Source organism: Oxyura jamaicensis, chromosome 2 (assembly GCF_011077185.1).
Source record: "Oxyura jamaicensis isolate SHBP4307 breed ruddy duck chromosome 2, BPBGC_Ojam_1.0, whole genome shotgun sequence".
NCBI lineage: Eukaryota > Metazoa > Chordata > Aves > Anseriformes > Anatidae > Oxyura > Oxyura jamaicensis.
Genome location: NC_048894.1, coordinates 154,399,494 through 154,420,758, shown reverse-complemented (window position 1 = coordinate 154,420,758; position 21,265 = coordinate 154,399,494). Strand labels below are relative to the sequence as shown.

Sequence of the window (21,265 nt, the reverse complement as noted above, 5' to 3'; positions counted from 1 at the left end):
AGCTGCTGCCTGTGGCTGGTGCTTCTTGTTACATCAAGGTCCAGACCCAGCGGCTTCGTGGTGCTGGTCGTTAGTTTCCCCTGGATCTATCTTGTCATCGAACAAGGCCAGGTCTCTCAACCTCTCTTCATGGCCCCCGGGCTTCAGATTACTGGTGGTAACGTTCCGACCATGCCTAATTGCATCCGAAGCATTGTTGTGCTTCTGCACCTGGGGATGTTTGGGACTTCTCATTGGGTTTGCTCCTGAAGGCACGCTGTGTTTCTCGTGGTGGAGCAGCAAACGTGCTGCCCTGCTCACGAGAAGCTCGTGGCTGATTCCCCAGCCTCCGTTCTCCATTTGTACCGAGGTCATCAGCTGAAATGTTCAAGGTGCAAAGCAGATTCTTGCTGGGGGAATGGTGGGGACCAAGTTTTGGAATGAGTCTGTCTTGAGTCATATCCTGAGGACTGCTACCGCTAGCAAACAGCTAATTGCCCAAAACTGAGCAACAGGCAGTGGTTTCCTGAAGCTGCTTACAAAACGAGAGAAAACTACAGGCAGCTCTGAAGAAATCATGAAACTTTGTCACTAGAATTTAAAACCTAAGCAAGAATTATATCCAGTCTTATTCCTGACCCTTCTTCTATGCATGACTTTTTTAGCAGTTTTGTATAAACTTCTTGGTTGGTTTCCGCATCAACATAAACAAACTGTAACGTTTTAAAATATCCTAAGCAATTCTTTTTGAAAGCAGTAATTGCCATCACTCCCCCCTTTTCCATTTAGTTTTCTCTTTGTGTATGTAGATTTCTGATTTATTTTCAAGAAGTGAAGTAGGTATTTAATAGTTCCTTGTACTGGTAGCACATGTACGGGGAACACTCAGTGTACCTTAAACCAAGGTAGGTCTCACATCTAAGCACACACTTCCAGGTTTGCTTCTGTTTGCAGACTCTGATCTCAACAAACAAATACAATTTTGTACTCAGCCCATACATATCCCAGTAGATATGTTTTTTCTGGAGCCATGCTTGTATGAATTTTTGGAAATGACATGAAATTCAGAACCATTTATTATATGTGACTGAAGGAGACCTGCATAATGTCTATTTGCTCGAATGTTCTTGTATTCTTACGTAAAACTAAAGAAAAAAAATCTTCCTGGCTGTTACAATTCAGCAGCACAGGGTTATTGTTTTAAAAATTAGGGAGTTGTAACACAAGGTAGTATGAAAGCTAATTTGTTTCTCCTTTGCCATTAGTATTGTTTCAGGTGGTGTTTCAGGACAGGGCTTGTTCACCTAACATCGTTCCTATCAACGACCTTTACGTGCTTGATGCCGTTTGCTCTGAATATTTAGATTTTCTATCTGAATGATAGCAATTGTTATCTTGACAATGAAAAAAACTAACGAAGGGTAGCTATACGCTGATGCTTTAAAAATTCGGAAAGCCCACAAAACGATCTTGCTCATTAAAGACTAATTAATTAGTTTTGGTCCATCCATTAAGGCTTCTGGTGCATAACGTAAGCATTGCAACGCAGGCGTTTGTTGGCGTTCCATTAGAGTTATTTTGTAAAAATGCAAAAAAAAAAAAAAAAGCACATAAAACTCCAGGTTCTAACTTCAACTTTGGTTGCATGCGAGTTGAAAGTGTTTCTTACTCTATTTTAAACAAACTTATTTTCTAGAAAAGAAAGATGTCACGCAGAGCTTGGAAAGCTACACAGCAAAGTGCCCTGGCACAATGGAATTCATCACTCTGCCAGATGGTTTGAAGCTACCTCCTGTTCCGTTCACCAAATTGCCTATTGTGAGGTAAGACTCCAAAATGCAATCTTTAACTTTTCCACAGGACCTGTCAGATTTTAAAGGATACTGGAAGGATGCAGTCTTCTCAGTTTACGTAAGCTGTTCACAATAACATGAAAAAATGTCAAAATGTCAAATTGTTTTGAGAAGTTCTTAAGCAAAAATAGAGCCTTTGAGTAGAAAATACTTTCTGTGGTCTTTAGTTTCAGAAGGAGGGAGATTTTTTTTCTTTTTCAACTGTCATTCAAGAGTTTTTGATGCAATCTAAGAAAAAATATTTTATAATTGCAGCTGAGATTTAAGTTAGATACGTGACCACACTGAAAGTCCACTAGTTGGTTGCTGTCTCCATCCATGGAGCTTGGAACTTGGCTGGGACTGCTGCCTGTTGTAGCTGTTCCTTTCCAGGTGTTGCATTTTCAGGCTAGGCCCTTCAGTGGCCTGTTCTAAATCCACACTGCGTTTCGTGCCCGTGTTCCAAAACCCATCACGCAGTCATTCCAGTGAATAATACCTGGTGTAGACTAAAGCCTGGTATGTGAGAGAGACACAGACAGAGAAGAAACAGCCATTTGGCATCACTAATAAAAGGCTAAAGGAAAACCTTTGTCAGGAAGTGGCTTTTGGAAGGAAAGTAATTGCTATTCAGAACAAGTATGGGGGAAGTTCCTGAAGAGTTCTCGGAGAGTTTTGAGTTCTCTGTGGGATGTCATCAGCGTTTCCCGAAGCAATGTTCTGGTATCACAAGAAGATAATAAAGTGTATAACCAAAGAGTGAAAAGTGTATTTATTTGCAGATTACTTTCAGTAAATGTCTCTAAAATGACATCAAGGTTTTACACCAAGAGCAGTTTTCATGACGTAGCTAGTTTTACCAAATCCTCTCCAACTTCTTTACTGAAGAAAGAGCTGCTGTCTAACTGTTTGCAGTTCACTTAGAGTGATGTGTCTGCTCACACGAGCAATTTGTTGTGTGGGAGTTGCTCTCTGACAGCACAAATTGAACCTGAGCACGTACCTGAGGTTGGATGCACGTGGGCAAAGCACCGGCGGGGTTCTTAAAAGCGTTTTGTCCCCTGCTGGGACCAAATACAAAGCTCCGTGTCCATTTGCCACCTGGGCCACCCCACGTTTCATGTCTGCTCCTGGGGGAAAAATGCAGCCTTGCCAAGATCTTCCAGCTTTGTCCTCTCGGTGCCCGGGCAGGATTTGCTTAGCAGTGACCAGGTATTTGGGATGGCTTTGCAGGTAGCTGCTTTGTGTTGCCTGCTCCGTGGCACAGCACACGTTCTGGAGAGGCAGCTGATACCAGCTTCTTTGCCACGTAACACTCGGTACGGACTTCCTGATCCTAAATCTGTAAGTGGCAGAACCACAGTTACACGTGACAGTGGGGAAGTTGTACGATTAATTTGTTTTCAGCTGAGCTTGGGGTGGATTTAATTTCACTGCAAATCTATGGATAGTTCTAAACTAGTCATCTTGCATACTTGCAGTCATGAGAAAGGGCAGCACATTTAGTTTTTTCTGCCCAAATTTAAATTCCTGCTTTAGGATGAGCTGAATTAGTGAATCCCACTGCCTGGTTTTCCATTGACATTGCAGATGGTTGATGGCAAGTTCAGGTATCTGTCTCTGATACACGATTTCCCTGTCTACATTCTGAATGTATAAAATATATCCCTAAATACATTCTGAAGGTGAGTTTCTGAAGGCCGGTCAAAACTTTGCCAGCAGATTAACAATACTTGAGTGGGGAAAGACTCTGCCTTCCTCCCTTAAAATGGTTTCTGCTCTGAGAGAAGCACATTTTCTATTTTGAGAACCGCGTTACCTTTCCCTGCTATTCCGATGCCTAGCATGAAGCAATTGCTCTGCACCCAGGTACAGCATTCAGTGTGAGCTTTTGCTGACCTGGCTGCAGTTGGAGTGCTGCTGAAAATAGTTCCTGCAGTTCTGCCACGGGGCGTTGCACAGGCTGGGGTGAGGAGACCAACAGCAGGACTGCTCAACAGGGAATTGCTGATCATTCTCCTCTGCCTCTGCCCCTCCTTCTTGTCTTTTGGAAGTCCAATAAAAGCCATAGCGATGACAATCCGTTAGCTGATGAACTATTTAGTTGCATTTAAATATAAAGCCTCCGGTTACATCTGCACAGCAGAGCTAGTGTATTTTACAGCTGTCCAGCTTGTTGGAAAACAGCTCACTACAGGACTGCGGCGCTCGTGGAGTTCAGTCCCGCTAATTTTTGAGACACAAATGATAAATGCACAGAAATGGGGTTTTGGCCATGGTTGAATAACCATGCTGAGGTCTATTTACTGTTGGCATTTTGTAGTCTGTTAGTTTTTAATCCATTTAATGTGTGGTGCTTATTTGGGATGCAGATTTCTTAAAGTCCCATCAAACATTGAAATGCCTTGGTGAGGTCAGAGCGTAGTAGCACTGTTACCTTTTTTTACCCCCACACCTATAAAGCAATTGAAGAGTTTTGACTTGGAAAAGTCTTCCTAGCTCATTATTCGTGTTAGTTAGAATTTAAAGCCTAGAGCTGTCCTGTATTTAAGTATTTACTCCTGATATTCCATATAGTCAGATTCACTTCTATTTTTTCTGCCATGTCTTTTAACTAGAAACTTGGTCTGTTACTGACAGACTTTAAATATGACATTTTTATACATTATCTTGTAACCTTTGAACTTTTTTTTTTTTTTTTAAACGTTTCAAATGTTGTAGTGCAATATGCACTCAACCCTTTGCATTTTCAATAGTTTTGGTGAAGCTTCAGAAATTAAGAGCAGGTGGGACTGGACAATGATTTCACAGTATGCTACAATGGAACATCATCTCGGATTTTTTCAAATACAAGATAGGAGAATTTAATGTCTTTCTATGCTAATAGATGCATTGTTTGCTTAGGTAGAATGTTTTTATAAGTATTTTCATTTCCCCTCTCTGAGCAAGGGGTTGTTTTCAATTAATACAGCTTTTTTTTCCAAATAGAAGATTTTGTTCTTCTGGATCTTTCAATTTTTTGTAATTCCTAATTGTCACCCATCTGAATTCAGTAGGGCTGGGCCCAAGGCTGGAAAACGTACTTTATTCAAGCTTTTCACCCAATGGAATTAAAAAAGTTGCTGTATTCTGTGCGTGACCTATGAGCTCTCCAACAGGTGGCTGAAGGACACGGCTTCCCCTGCTCTGCAGTCAGATAAAAAAGCTTACCCAACGGTATTTATGTAACAATGGGGGATGGGACAAAGCATTTCTGTATGGAAAATCACGTTTCTTTTTTAGCACGTTGTCAAATACGATGTTAATTTCCTCAACCAAGTACCATTCACGTGTTTTGCTTCAAATTGCATTCTACTTGGAATTAAAATCCAATCCAAGAGGTATTGTGCTTGCTTCGAGGTGTGAAGTACTCAGCAGGCTGCGATAGTTTCTCGTCATTCCCAGAGTCTGTCGTCTCTTATTTTGCATGTGACTGTGATGCTGACCCTCAGTGTTCCCAGCTGATAACATCTGTTGCATTTCTTGTTCCAAAATACTTGTGGTGTTCTCCAGTAACTTCTTATCAGGTGTTCTGTACCGCAGAGATAACTTGCCTTGTAATATTCCTCTTGGAGCTTCATCGTTTTTTAGTAATAGTTTATTATGTAGGATGATTTGGGTTATTTTTAAAAACAAATCGCTTTCTTGTATGCATGCACTTTTTATTAGTGGGGATGTTGATTTGGTTGGTGGATTGAACCGTCCTTTATTGTGCTGAGCTCCCAGACGTGCTGAGGACTTGAATTAGTTTCGTGTTCTCAGTAATAGGTTACTGTTCAGAAATTTCGTGTGATTCTGTGACTGTGGTGAGAGACTTCAATTACCTTGTGTAAATGTTGCAAAATTGTTTTAACGTGTAAAAAAGAACGTGCTTTTCAAAATAAAGACATTTGATTTTCTTTCTGTGACCTTTGCAGCTGAGGATGGCAGGTTTCTTTTGTGCTAGTCGTAGTTTTTGAAGAACTTTATAAAACATGAGAATTTAATCACGTACAGCGACATTCACACCCTCTTGGGTTTATTATAGCATTATCAAAGAAGTCCAGTGAGATAAATTTTACTGTGGTAGGTGAATGGGGGGAAAGGGAGGAAGAGGGGAGCTTGTCTTTGAACAGGTTGGGGTTTTCTAGGATTCTTTTGCTTGGCCCCTCAACTGATTTCTGAAGTCTCCTAGGGTTTTGGCTGGGCTTTCTTTCTAGTCATGCCTTGGTAGAAGCATACGTTACCTTTAAGTACAGAATTGTATTTTCAAAGTTTACTGCTGGAAAGTTTTCTGAGGTTTTCACTTAATTCTTGCTTGTCTGCCTCAGTGTGGTGGGATGCCTCCAGCAGTTAGCAAAAAATGCAGTTTTATTTTATAGATTTTACTTAATCGCAAAACCAACTTTTTAAAAGTTGCAGATTAAATCCATGCATGATTATAAAGGGAGTATTGTTGTCTCCTGGTGACATTTTTTAAAAATTAAAACCACTAATACTTAAATTTTAACAGACTGTAGCAAAATAGTGAATTATTACAGTGAATGTTGCCTTTCTTCACCTTTCATTTTTCCTTTCCTTGCTGCTTCCAGGCTCTAAGTACCAAGAAATCATTTGGTGTCTTACAACATTGTTACTTTTACTGAATATCCACTAATATCTTGCTTGTTTACATTTTTTATATTATTTAATCTGTAATTTCCCATCGGCAGTGGAGGACCCGTGGGTTCCTTGCTTAGTATCGCAGGGATTTTGGTCTAGCAGAGAGATGATCTAATAAATCATCCCCTTCCTGTCTATTTGTGATTGCTTTATGGGCCTTCAACAAGACCGCTCCAATTCCTGTCAAATTTCCTTCCTTCCAGATGTAACTCTTCACTTCAGCTGTTTGAAAACCTGTTCTATTCACCTTGAGAAGTTCTTTGTTTGTATTACATTGCCCACTGAAATCTCGTTTGGCTTCTGCCTTGGATTTAACTTAAATATTTGATTACTTTCTGCACTTGATTTGTGGTGTATCTACTACCATCAAGATGGTTTTCCTTTGCTATTGGTTTTCTGATACCTTGCCAAAGCCTTCCCTTTAGTTTTCTGGGATTGGTGTTGTTTTTCTTTTGTATTGTAGCTGTTTACTTCATGTTTTCCATTTCAGGTACTTTAATCAGCATTTACTTAGTAAGTCACCTAATATTATCAGCTCACTTTTAATACAAACTTACATTAAAATTATTTTTACTCAACAGATCTGTGAAGCTCTTGAACCTCCCCACCAGTCTCCGACCTCACAAAATGAAAAGTCTGCTCGGTCAGAACATGTCAACCAAAAGCCCCTTCATATATTCTCCAATTATTGCTCACAATCGTGGGGAAGAACGAACTAAGAAAATAGGTAAGAATATTTTCCAGTATTTCTCACTGGTTTGGTAAATCGGAAATTCTTTCTTGGTCAAGGAAAGCAAACCTGAGTTTTTATTTGAATTAATCAGCTCTTTTAGCCGGATGCTTTGTTCTCCCCAGTGATTTTGAACCTGTGGGACAATTCAGCCTAATTCGAAGTGGGGATCAAGTCACGTAGATGATCAAATTCATTTTCAGAGGAGATAACTAGTTGCTTTCTTCTCAAACAAAAGAGAATTCAGACAAAGCTTAGTTCTGACACGTTCTGGTTGGCAGTAGCCAGCTTGGCCAGTTGTGTGTGTGGCCATGAACTAGCTGCAGAGTTGGGTTTTTCTCTTTTCTGATAAGGGCGTTGAACACAAAGATGAACACAAAGACATTCAGATGAATAAGCTGCGGTTTCGGGGACAAAAAATGCAAATCAGCTGGACAGAGGTAGTTCGTCACCCCTATAATTTTTATTTTTGGTTAATAAATTGTTATTTTAATAAATAATTGATAATTGGGATTTTAAAATTGGTTTTCAGCTTTTTTCTTTCAGCAGAAAAAGAGAGCATCTAGTTAATATCCAATTTTGATTTAACTTAAACACAGAATGATGAACTGCTAAGTCAATTTCTGCTGGAGGATTATTTAATTTATTATAAACAAACTCGTCAGTGCCGTAATTGTGTCACAGGAAATAGATTAAAAGGCTTGTTTCAAATCCTGGATTAAGTTACAAATATTAGCAGTCCTTTTTGTTGCTTTTGTGCGTATCACAAATACACGGTAATTTTTAACACAGGCATTAGTGTCAGCAGAGGAGAGACCCGTGTGACTTTGGAATAGAACTGATTGTGAAAACCTGAATACAGAAATGTGCAGATGGGTGTTTTTCTTAATTTTGGCTCATTATGATATTCTTTTCAGTCCTGTGTAATCACAGTACTACTTTGATTTCAAAAAATTGCTAATAATGAAGAAATTTAAAAAAATGTAGATCGGAAGGTGTATCTTACGCTGTTCATTTGGAAGACAGTCCGTATGATTTCTCTTAAAAAATAAATTGAGATTTAAATTTTCAACTTCAATTCAATCTCATAAGTATACTCTTTTTTTTTTTTTTTTTTTCCACTTAAATAACATTTCATTGCTAATCCCGTCAAACAGGTGATTTATGTAGTAGTCTTGTTCCTTGATGGATACTAAACAGAGCCTTCAGTTTTCGGTAGCAGCACAAGTTGCTTTATTTATGTGCTGTGGGTACCATAGGAGTGTTACATTATACAAAGTAGTTTCTCGTTTTGGTTTTTTATTTAGTGTAAGGCGATGTTTGAGCTGCTGCAAGCCTGTAAAGCTTTTGTCTTTTGAAGTGCATATGCAGTGCATTCACTTGTAAAAGCCTCTAACGTTTGGTTTTACAAACAAAAGAATACACAGAACAAAACCAGATACTTCTTTGTAAGAAGCAGAAGAATTTAATAAACTCTGAAAATAATTAAAATATTTTAAAAACGTGTCTTTAATCTAATTAGGAACACTGACAATAGCAAATGAACTGTTTCCTGTTGTGGAAATAAGTAAGCCATATTTTGGATAAATCGTTTTTACAGCAAAGGAAATCAAGTGGTGCTGCCAAACCAAAGGGAAACAAAGCCCTTTTGAAAAGTCTTAAGGAAATGTTTTTGGCTTTTGAGCTTTCAGCCTGATAAGCTTTTCTGATTGGAAACAAGAAATTGGATTATTACATTCTGGTTGAATTGCTTTGATACTGCGCTAGTCATGAGAAATAAACCTCAAGATTTATGACACAAAGCCATTTTTGTTGTGAAGTGCTGATAGTCTGAACAGTACTGCTTGGAGTGTAGCACAGTTCCAGTAGTAAATCTTGCAAGCAACCTACATGAAGCAACCCACAGACCTACATGAAGGTGGGTTAAATACCTCTCTGAACCTAGGACCTCTCAAACCTGAGGTCGCTGGTGGGAGCTCTTGAAGTGGGGGCACCTTTTTGGTGCTAGTGGTGACCAGTGGGGATTTTCTACAGGAATAAGATCTCACAATGTGTCCTGTTTGTTTGCCTGAAAATAATCAACAGTTTTGTAGGGAGGTAGCTCAGGGAGTATTTGAGGGGTCAAACCTGAAAAAAAAACAAAACAAAACAAGAAATGAGCCTAGAATCCTTTCTCTTCTTTCTGGAGCGTGTCCAGAGCAGGGCTACGAAGCTGGTGAAGGGCCTGGAGCACAAATCCTGCGAGGAGCGGCTGAGGGAACTGGGGGTGTTTGGTTTGGAGAAGAGGAGGCTCAGGGGAGACCTTATTGCTCTCTGCAACTGCCTGAAAAGGAAGGTGTGGGGAGCTGGGGGTCGGCCTCTTCTCACAGGTAACTAGTGTTAGGACTGGAGGGAATGGCCTCAAGTTGTGTCAGGGGAGGTTCAGGTTGGAAATGAGGAGACATTTCTTCTCAGCAAGAGCAGTCAGGCATTGGGACAGGTTGCCCAGGGAGGTGGTGGAGTCACCGTCCCTGGGGGTGTTTGAGGAAAGGTTGGACGTGGTGCTTAGGGACATGGTTTAGTGGGTGACATTGGTGGTAGGGGGCTGGTTGGACCAGATGGTCTTGGAGGGCTTTTCCGACCTTAATGGTTCTACGAGTCTATGATTTTCTTTGGAAGAAGGGAGAGATTGAAGCATTGGACAAATTAATGGGTTTGTTGGTTTTGAGTACAATTTAGAAAGATGAAATAATGAGTTTCCAACATATACATATATATATATATATATATATATTTCAGTAACTGATATTTTCAGAATCACTTTTTAAAATATGTTTGCATTGAATTCATTTTCAAAAAGGCATTCTGATCCTGTGGTAGCTCTAATCCAGAAATGATACAACCTCAAGGACCAAAGTGCCTCCTTCTGTTGATTGTTAACCGTAACGGTGGGGTCAGCGCTCAAACATCTTTGCAGCTCCGTGCTCTTTGGAAGAGTTCTTTTGGGGACTGCAAAGTGCGTAAGATTTTGGACACTCATAAGGAAGTTGATTAAAAAAAAATGTACAAAACATTCCACACAATTGTGCTTTTGAACATTTTGTTTTAATCAACTGTTTTACTTTGCGGGTTTCCTAGTAGTATAACCTGTTAACATCTCGGGATGTATGTTTTTAATTTCCAGTAGCATTAATTGGAGTTAGACATTTGGTTAAGTATGTGTCCCTCGAGCTATCTCATACTGCTTGCAAAATGTCATCAGATAGTGATTGGGAATGTGCAGTCAGACTACAGATGGCTTTAATTGTGAATTACAGTCTTAATAATCCCGTCTTTTTTTAATATTCTAGTAAGAAAAGTGTTGAGATTATGTTAAAATCACTGAGTAGTTAAAAGATAATCAGTGTGTGTTACAGATTAGGTTATGGCATGATTTATTTAATCTGTTTAATGAATATTTGTTTGTGAGGTCTGTAGGTCCTTGTATAGCAAATGTCACATTCAGTGTCAAGTCTGAACACAAAGTGCATGTGGGTACTGTGAGAAAATCAGAATGTAGACAGAAGAATGTGGGCTGATAAAAATATGAAGTGGTGGTGTAAAATAATCTTTCTTCATTGAGAAGCTTCTCAGGAATCATATCCATGCTGCCAACCTCACTTTGTTAAATTTCCCCCCTCCTTAAACAAAATAAAACTCCCCAGAATTTTACACTTGGCAGGGTGAGATGTCTTTAAAGCTGAACCTCTGTTATCTGCAGTGAAATAAAAACTGAAAGTGCAGCTTATTTATAGGCCTGTTTCCTGGTGGTGCCTTTCCAGGTATTTCCAGGTATTTCGAGAAGGAAATTAATAATTGGTGTTATTGCTTAAGTCTGCCTTTTGTCAACCTCAAAAAATAAATAAAAATTGGTATCAACAGATCCTCACAATATCTTCCTCTCCCAAAGAATTTCCCAAACTTCCACAGAGAATTAGGAGGAGGAAGTGGAGGTGGCATCTTAGAATTCTAGAATCATTAGGGCTGGAAAAGACCTCCAAGATAAGCTTGTCCGACCATCCCCGTGCCACCAGTATCACTGCTAAACCATATCCCTAAGCACCAGGTCCAACCTTTCCTTAAAGGAAATCATCTTGCTGGTGAGCAGATGCTTTCTCCATCCATGGAGGTGCTCAAGGCCAGGCTGGATGGGGCTTTGGGCAACCTGGGCTGGTGGGAGGTGTCCCTGCCCTTGGAGAGGGGTTGGAACTGGACGGGCTTTAAGGTCCCTTCCAACCCAAACCATTCTGTGATTCTCTGATTCTCTGATTTCTTCTTAATTATCTTTTACTTATTTATTATATCATCAGCTATACGTAGATGAAGATTTGTTCCCATATTGTTAATATCCTTTTTTTCCCGTGGAGTTTGTTCCTGATCTGGTTGCTTTTTAACCAAGTTTTGATGATGCACGGTGCTGCGTCCCTTGTACCTGCCTCCAAGCATGGGAGCGTTGAAGCTTTCAAGTGGCTAAATTTGGGATGTGTTTAAGTACTATTTTGAACTGATGCCTGAGTTAATTTTGTCGATGTAATGTTGGCACGCAGGGGCTCTGGAGCACTACTACTATTAATATAATGAGTGTATTAACGAACACTTCTGGTCCTTTAACCCGTTGCCTTGCCTCTGATTTATGGCTTGTGTCCCTCGGTGCACTTGAACGGGACTTGGGCTGTGCAGATTATAGAGATATGTTAATTTAGAACGTAAAGCCAATGTAACAACCTGACAGCTCAGCTGATGCTAATTTTTGTAACACTATGATTAGGCAATTCCTGCATTAATTCCGTAATCCCTTCTCATAGACTTCCAGTGGGTCCAGGGAGATGTATGTGAAGTTCAGTTGATGGTGTACAACCCTATGCCTTTCGAGCTCCGAGTAGAAAACATGGTATGTATCTTTCTGCTTTTTATTATTTTTCTCATTTTTTTTCTCAGCTCTTTCCCAAGTCAGACTTTCAAATATGGTTTTCTATTAATCAAGTCGTTTAAAAACTGCTTAAGTCAGTACGACCTCAGTTTAACGGTGCAGTAGTGCCAGTTTTCTCGTGTTTTGCGGTGATGATGAGGTATTGACATGAAAACCTCTGCCACTTGGAGTGTGTAAATGCTTTACTGTTACTGACCTGTAAATTCATTCTGTCTCTCTCTGCATTGACTAGAACCCATGCTAAAGGCTTTACTGCTTTTCAAGTAATAATCACATTCTGAAACCTAATAATCAGTGTATTCTTCCTCCTGGTATTAAAAAAAAATTGCATTTACCCTAGCTTTTCAAATTCCCACGTTGATCACATTTTTTTAAAAATGAGGAATTCAGATAACTCGTTCTGGGAAGCTTTGATTTGTTAATAGAAGCTTCGGCTAACGGACCTGCAATTCCCAGGGATAGATGTTATTTGAAGCACCGGAAGCTAAAGGGATCAGAAGGGAGGACACACAAAAAGGCAAGAATACCAGAGAAGCATATCAGGTTGGAAGGTTCAAGCCCAAGCTCTCAGCTGCTTCATGCAATTGTATGATACTGTTTTTGTGGACTGCTTGCAGTGTGTACTGAAACAAAGTGGATCGTTTTTTTTCCCCCTTTATGCCAATTAATGAGAGTTTTTTCATTGTTGACCATTTGAAGGTTAAAACTTACTTAACTGCTAAACCAGATTAATCTCCAGTCAGTCCTAATGCAGTGTTGGCCTTTACATAAAGTATTTTCACCTTTTCTCCAATCTTTAATATTGCTTTAAAAAAGAAATCCTGTCTCACAGAGCCCACTGTCCTGCTGGGCTAAGTGAGTTAGGGTGTATTTATTTGCTCTTTATTATTATTATTATTAACAGGTCTACTTAAAGGTTACTTAAAGTAGTAACATATATGAAGTAACTGTAAAGCTGTGCATCACAAAGGACTCTGTAGAAATCAATTTCAGAGCATTTTGATTATAGTCTAATTTGTATCATGTAAGTAATGATGTAATTACGTATTTCATTTTTGGGGGGGATAATTTCTTAATGAGGCCATTTCTTGTGAGTGGTTGCATACCCTTAAGAACCCGGAATACAGTTAGTTATAAGGGTGTGCGCTCCATCCATTCACTGAGCAAATTAATTGTAGTAGCATGAGTCCTTTTTTCCTGTTAGGATGATAGTTGTGTTTTGAATTAATCCTGAATTTCAGTTTTATTGGTAAGGATGAGAGGAAGGAGGCAAGCAGAGTAGATATATAATAGAAACGACTAAACGTAATTCTTTAGTCAGTGATCTATTAATAGAGTGCTTTGAGATACTCTGCTGTGCACTGATGTCACCTCACCAGGGAGAGAACGTGGGATCTCCATCTCCTAAATTTGAGTGGACAGGAGAGAGAAAAACCTGCACGGACATGAAAGTTGGCACTGTTTTGAGCAGTGGGTTGGGCACGAGGACCTCCAGCATCTCCTTCCAGCCTAACTTGCTCTGATTCTCTGATCTCATCTGTGGGTTCTCCAGAGTGTGGGAATAATTATTACTTTATCACAAGAATGAAATCTTTTGTTTTTATTTTAATAATTCAGGGTATTTAATATTTTAAAGTATTTTATTTTATTATTAGTGATTTGTTTTATTATTAATGTGTACTTATGCCTCATGCCTCCTTTTTGTCTTTTTTCGTGTCACTTTCTTTCACATTATTTAACCTCAGAATCATTTGCGTTTTGAGGGTATCCTTTTCTGTCACTTAATGTCAGTTTTAGCTCATCTATCCCACAGCTTTTTTCCTTCGGACTCAGCACCTTACCCACGCAGTGTGACTGCTCATTCAACCTTGTTTCCAATGCCTGGCAGTCCCTTCTTCGAGCTCTCCGTTGCATGATTTCCTTTGGTCTTTCCTTCTATCATGGCTCACCATTCATCAACATGGAACTGTCTTGAAACCTATAGTCTCACTCCTTTTCTCCCTTTCTGTCAACTTTCAATTTAGTATCTGTCATTTTAGCTTACTTGCTTAAGTAAACCACAGAAGCATCTACCCAAACTTTTATTGGGATACTTTTCCTTATGTTGCATCCTGCTAATTGTGGCTGAAAGTTGGGAAGGCAAACAACCTAATATTGAGATACCGCACGGGCTGTTAAGGAGCATGATTCCCCATTGAAAGGCTTCTCTAGCTTTTTTCATTGTTTGAAGTATTAATGGAAAGTACATTTAGTTTTATGGGACTGTGGCGGCATGACTTTGATCAGTATTATTCAGATGAGAAGCCCCCTAAAGTTGGAAAAGTTGGTTTTTGTTGTTGTTTTTCTTCAGAACTCTTTGCCCATCTTCCTTGTTCTTGCTGTTTATCCCCTGACATGCATATTCATGATTTGGGAATCTATTTAGATACCTGTTTTTCATATTTTTCATATGAGTCCCATTTCTTCTTTCTTTCCTTTCTTCTGTATCCTGATCTTCTTTTGGTCCATATAGCGGGAAGGCCAACCCAATGAAAGGGGCAGTAGTGTTTGTAAAATGACAAATTAAAATGTTTAAGAATGGAATATAGAGGTGGTTAGGTCCAACAACTGTGTATTTTGGTCAGTAAAGCAAATTAGGAGAGATCAGAGGCATTGTTTCTGTAATACTTAGCAGGTACCTTAAGTCAACATTGTGAGAGAGAGACAAAAATGAGCCTCATTTCCTTTGTCTGCAGTAGACTAGACAGAATATTTTTTGCTATCCTTGTGGTCTAACCCAAGTCAGGAGTAGATTTGATGTTCAGCTCTAAATAAGTATATACACCACTTTTTTTTCCAAGGAATATCGGTTTCTGTTTAGACTTGTTCAGGTACCTGAATGGTAGCCTTTATCTCTTGTACAGTTACCAAGCCCTTTTTCTATCCAGGAAAAAAATGACCTTTGGATTTCAGACCTTCAAATAAAAACCCACAAAACCAAGCTGGAAAATCTCTGGTGTATTTCCTTTGCATCTTGGAAAAAAATGTTTAAAGCAGTGCAAAGTGTTTTTAAGTCCTATAAGATTTTAACTACTTTTTCCTCGTTGTTTCTCAAGTTTCATTTTAAAAACAAATGTGCTGTCTTCACAGGCTGAGAATTTTTGTGGGAGTGTTATTTATTCAGTGAAAGCATCTTTTTATGTACTTTCTGTAGAAAATGTAGCCTGCTTATAACAATCATTGACATGTACAGAGCAGTATAAACTGTATTTTAGTAAGTCAGTATCGACAAACTAAAAAAATACTGCCACAACACATAGGGTTAATGTAATTTAAAGTATTTAAAACTCATAACCAAAAAAGAAAGTCTTTATTCTGTAGGTCTCATTCTGTTTGGAGCATTTCAAGACAATTTAAGTATTTGGATTAATGATAGTTTGAGAAGAGCTGTTGCTTTTTATTTTTTAAACTTCAAAACTATTTTGTTAGCCAAGAGCGCTTTTTATGTTGTTATTTAAAAATGACATCTAAAATTTTGATAGATCTTTATGTATAATCAGTCCCTGAATTTAGCTCATGATCATTCAAAAATATTTCCATGACCTGCTCTTTAGAGAGTTCATATCTTTGTACTCTTGAGAGAATATTTACTTACTGATGGGCAACATGTCATTGAAGCCGTATTGGACAAGAAAATACACAAAAAAGGTTGGTGGAAGAAGGGTAAAAATGGTTGGGGGTGAAAATTTATAGGTCGTCTTAAAACATTCTCACTAGAATTACTGGGAGAAACTTCCTTTTAAATAAATATTTGGTAATTTCTGTGTAAAGTACTTGACAATGTTGTATAAAGTATGTTCAATGAGAAAACTAACTTTGGCGGTGGTACTTGGGGGGTAAAAAAACAGTGATTACGTGTCAGGATTGGTAAGTAAAGCCTAAAAAGGCACTTATGTACTCATGTTGTTTTAACAGCATCCCCAAAAGCTACCATTTGCATACAAGTTGTTTTGTTCCTTTGAAACTAAATCTAGTTTGGAAGTGATTGAAAGGCAGGCTGTAGTAATAGCCTGCATATATCCTCTCGAAGACGATTTAGATAGTTTTATAGGAATACAAGGAAATAAAAATCTTTTTTCTTCTGATCCATCTATTCCCTGGAGGAAGCCTTGCGTACAGATACAATTTTTCTATCTGGTCAAAGAGAGCAGTGATTACTAAATATTATTGCTGAGATAAGGTACAAGACTCTAGGGAAAAAGAAATCTAACACTTGCTTCCTTTTCCTTTCCTTCTTTCTCTGCATCAGATACCTTTAGGTAAAGGGTATAACAGCACTTCAGCCTTGCTTTCATTGTCCCTGTTAATCTGATTTCTTTTCGGCACCAGAGGGCAATGTTGGGCAAATATTGCTGAATCCAGCATGTAGCAGAACTGGAAATGTCTTCCAGCCATTCTAGATACGTCACTCTCATTTAAAATTTAGTTGCGGGGGTCAAGTTTTAAGAATAATTATCTTGATTTCAGTTTATGCCTGGAACGCCAAAGACTTGTTGAGGTTTATATTGTATTTTTTTTTCCCTTTGATGAGCTTTTATGCTTTCTTGATACCTATTTTTAAAAGCTTGAAGTTTCACTGGAGAGTAAAACTCAGAATGAGAGAATTGAATTAAGGGTGTTTTCTCCTTCATGTGTTAAAGGACTTGAGGCTCTTTAATTTTCAGCCCAGGAATAGTCTTTGCTTAGTGCAGATGTTTTGGCGTTTCCATTGCATTTGTTCTCTAAAAATCTCTTCATTTTCATGTGTTTTTTTTTTTTGTTGTTAAACAACAGGTTGAGAATACATTTGTACTACCTTATAAGAAAAACACATTGTGCTGAGCACTTCCGTGATCAACGTGGATAAAGTCAAAATTTTCCCATTTTTGTCTCCCATGTTTTCAATTTCTCCTGGCCTCAGCTGGAAGAGCAATTAGCTTCCCTCTCCCCCTTGCCCCAGTGAAAAATGGGCTAATTAGGACCCTGTCTTAATGAGAAGCTTCCCATATTTCAGAAAAGTGACTGGGCTGTAGTTTTGCAATGGTGTTGTGGTTTCTTAGTGTTTCTGTGCATGTGGGGACATAGCCAGGAATGGAAAAATGCTGGTGTAGCAATTGTCACAAGGTAAGTTCAGTGCAGTCATTAGGAGAAAGACTGACGTGGGAAGGCTGCTGAAGCACTGCATTATTTCCTCATCCCCTCCTAGAAAGTCCCATTGAAGGAAATGCCAAAATACCCTGGGCAAAAATGACAGGTTAATGAGGAGTTGGCTCTGCCTCAGAGCATTAGGATTAGGGAATAGTGAGGGGGCCCTGCCTGGCCTGTTTTATTTACTACAGCTGATACTAAACAAGATGTTGGAGGGTTCTTTAATAACTGATTTTTTAGGATTTTAAGTCCCAGGATGAAAGTATTTAGTTGAGGTGATCCTAAATAATTCCTGTGTATTTGACTATTTGGCCAAGTGATAGTTCAGTGCTTTGGAGACTGAAATACTTTTGGAAAGCCTTCCGCACCTGTTGCAAAGGTGAGTTCTGGAGTGTGTGTGGTCACCTTTACGTTGTAAGATTTGCTTCACTCAAAGCAAAAGCAGAAGGATTATGATGAAGAGTGAGCCTTAGTGTAAAGTGTAAATGTTCAGCCCTCTTCTGGGGCGTGAATCCCTCTGCAAGGCTTCTTTCAATCAATTACATTGCATCGTATCTAAAATTAATTTGTATTGACCAGTTATTGCAACTATTATTTTATAAGCTTTATTATGAAATACTGTAAAGAATACAGCAGAAAAGACTGCAAGCGAGGCCTGGTTATGTTCCTGGCTACAGAAAAGCACCCTTTGGAAAAGCAGCGCCCACTCCTACGCTGATGAGGTGGGAATCACAAAGCATCGATGCTCTGCTAGACCGGCTGACGAAAGCATAGCGAGACAGAATTTGATCTATGAGTTTTTTTTTTTTTTTTTTTGTGGGGATTGTTTCTTAGAACAGAATTCTATATGAGAAACTAGGGGAAAACTAAAATTCAGTAGAAATGAGGGTTCAACGGTATTTTCTTCTAGCTCAAGTGAAATGATTAAATTGTGTGCAGTATTAGAGGAGGACACAGTTCTCCGAAGAACCTTTCCACAAAGCAAGGACAGCTTTGTTTGAAATAAGCTTTGTCTCAACAACGTATCGTCTACAAAGAAGAAATCGCTGGAACGAAGGGTTTAAGCTTTTGGGTATATTAGGCAGTGTGTGAATTTTGGTTACTTGAGATGTTGAATGAAAAAAAAAAAGCCAAATCCATTCATCATGCTTTCTTAGGCTTTTAGTGTGTTGACAACTTCGCTGTTAAGAATCTTAATTGCAAAGCTCTTCTTTAGCTTTACATAGTCTATCTATTCCATACGTACGTTATATAATTGATAGTTTATTTTTCACATGCACATTGTCTTCTAAGGAGGGAAGAAATTCTGGTAACAGGTTTTGGTTGAGTTCCGTTTTTCATTACCGGGTGGTTGCTCTTAGTTAATGTCCAGGAATTTGTCGACGAGGTCGTGGTGGTTAGTCCAAGAATTTGTTGACTATGTGGAGGTTTGTCCCCGTGCAAATCAGGTCGTCGAAGACTTAAAGCGACTCAGTCATTGGCTGGGTAGTTCAGGTTGTGCCACTTTCATTTCCGTAAGGATGTATTATATGAGTAGCAATTAGGATAATTTCAAATTGAGGATGAGAAATAAAAGAGCGCTCGTCTGCCTTTTGCAGCAGCTGTGAAGTGAGGAGGTACGCCATTCAAAAACCTATTGAATGAGAAAGCAGGCAGTCAGATGTTTTCAAAGGAAAGCAGTGCTAGTGCTCTGGCACTGTGCAGGTAATGTTGCTGCTTCTTAAACTCCTTGTTTAGGCTGCAGTCTCTGTGTTTTTCTGTCTGAAAGTGTAAGTTTTTTCATCTGTCTTTACAAAACCAGCATCGACCTCTTATACAGACTCTTGAGTTCCTACGAAGCATCTTAATGGAGTTGAAGTTTAATCCAGTTGTACTTACTGCATTAATAGTTGGATATCATCACTTTTAATTAATAAATATATAGAAGCAGCCAGTAACTTAGACTCCTGTGTTTTACAGCAATATTTATATTACTTCTAAAAGTGCATGCTGTGCGCAAGCATCTTAAACTTCGTAACTGAGCTTAAAAAAAGACATTCGTTTACTCAAGAAAGTAATGCTGTGGTTCTTAGGACATTAAATAGTTTATTTTTTTTTGGTTCCACTTCTTGTTTTGTCCCATGTTTTAACTTTAAGGGTGCTCAGAGATTTCTCCATCATCAGACAGCCTAGCTGCAGGCACCTAGGCTTGATAGTGGACCACCCAGTGGTCCACTGGGAGAGGTGAATGCCGTATTCCAGCTCCTAATTTAGACTTTTAGGTTAGTTAATAGAACTAGACTTACTCTATTATCTGTAAATACTCCATTTGTTTCCTCCATATAGGTAAGTCTTGTCTGGACAGGAACTTTAATTAAAGTTTAATTGATGTTTGATTTCCACCGTCCAAAATGCGTGTTGTACAGGTGCAGTTAAGTGTAGTTACAAAACAAAAGCAAAACACCTTGCAGATAACATCACTTGTTCTTTTTACTTACTATTTCTATTTCATGTATCTTTCCCGCCTCACAAAGATCCTGAAACACATTCTTTTCTCTGTTGAAGACAAATGTTGCGGTAATACTCGAAGCATCCTTAAGCCACTGGAACTTGAAACCAACACAACTGCTATGAGCAAATCTGAATAAACCCTAAAAGTTTGGTGATACAATGTGAGAAATTCTACGTGTATATTATAAATTAATTTATCTGTGTAATACGACTTTTTTTCAGGGTCTCTTGACAACAGGAGTAGAATTTGAATCTCTTCCTGCAGCCCTTTCTCTACCTGCCGAGTCTGGTCTCTATCCGGTTACTCTTGTTGGTGTTCCTCAAACCACTGGGCAGATTACTGTCAATGGTAAGGGATGCCTTTCATCACTCTCCTTCTAGTAGGACAACATTTTATGTCTCTGTGAGTTACATGTTTGTCCGGCCTACTTTAAACTGGTGTGCGTTATATATTTGCTACTCTGAATTCTCCTCAGTATGTAAAACAAATAAGAAGTCCCAAACAAATAGAGCTGTTTAATACACTAGACTTCATTAAAACCATAGCCTGTGATGCTGAAAATTCACTTGGTTGCGACAGCAGCAGTGAACACAGGCTTTCAGTATCTCCAGTATGAGAGATAATGAACTCAAACTCCACCTTATTAAGGTTTTCATTGGAAAGCTTCTGAGAAAAATGACGATTTTTTTCATGAGAATGCAGAAGATAATCTTGCAGCTCATTTTTCTTAATCGTGTTCGTGTAAGATTACAGAAAGTTTTGCAGATGGTTTGTGTGGAAACAATTTGGCTGATGTGTGTAGTCTGTTGCACTCGAGATGTCGTTTCATTAATAAGCATAAACAGAATTGTGTTCGTAGTAAGTGGAGAGAATTAAAGAACTTTTTTTAGAAGAGCAGCAGATCAGTCTCCTAGAAAAGGAGGAGATGATAGATTCAGAAGGCAGTAGTACTGAATCATATTAACAACATGCAATTTTAGGTACATGCTCCTGGAATATAGAATTTCAGGAAAAGAACTGTTTTAATAAAATTAAACACCAAAAGAAGATGAATTTGAACTTGAAGAAACTCTGTTCTCAGCGTGTTTTCTGCTCATAAAAAGATTCTTCATTTCTGTTTTTCTTTTTTTTTTTCCTTCAGAAACTGTTTCAGTAAATACAGAACAGCTTCAAAGCATCGAGGAACATTTGTGCTATAGTTGTCTGGTTTTAGTTTCACATCCTAAAAATGTATTGCAAGTAGAGGAGTTGATTTCTGTATTTGGCTGTTACTTGGGTGTCAATGAATTAAATTTGCCTTCAGATACAAGCTGCGTATATTGCTTGGCAAGGAATTGGTGCTGAGGTATTTGCCTACTAAATCAAACTTTTAGAGGATGACCTGTGGGCTCGTATGGCAGGTGCATACATGTATGCATATTCAGTAACGTATACGTACC

General features: G+C 38.7%; 1 protein-coding gene across 5 annotated transcripts in view; it reads left to right on the top strand.

Moving 5' to 3' along the window:
* The window catches only part of TRAPPC9 (trafficking protein particle complex 9), a 455,527-nt gene that overhangs the window by 39,023 nt on the left and 395,239 nt on the right, over window positions 1-21,265 (top strand). For all 5 annotated transcript variants that reach the window (XM_035319324.1, XM_035319322.1, XM_035319323.1 and 2 more), the window contains 4 exons: window positions 1,676-1,802; window positions 7,073-7,218; window positions 12,045-12,130; window positions 20,048-20,174. In XM_035319324.1, the coding sequence (XP_035175215.1) occupies window positions 1,676-1,802; window positions 7,073-7,218; window positions 12,045-12,130; window positions 20,048-20,174 (486 nt within the window). The remainder of the gene's footprint in view (window positions 1-1,675; window positions 1,803-7,072; window positions 7,219-12,044; window positions 12,131-20,047; window positions 20,175-21,265) is intronic.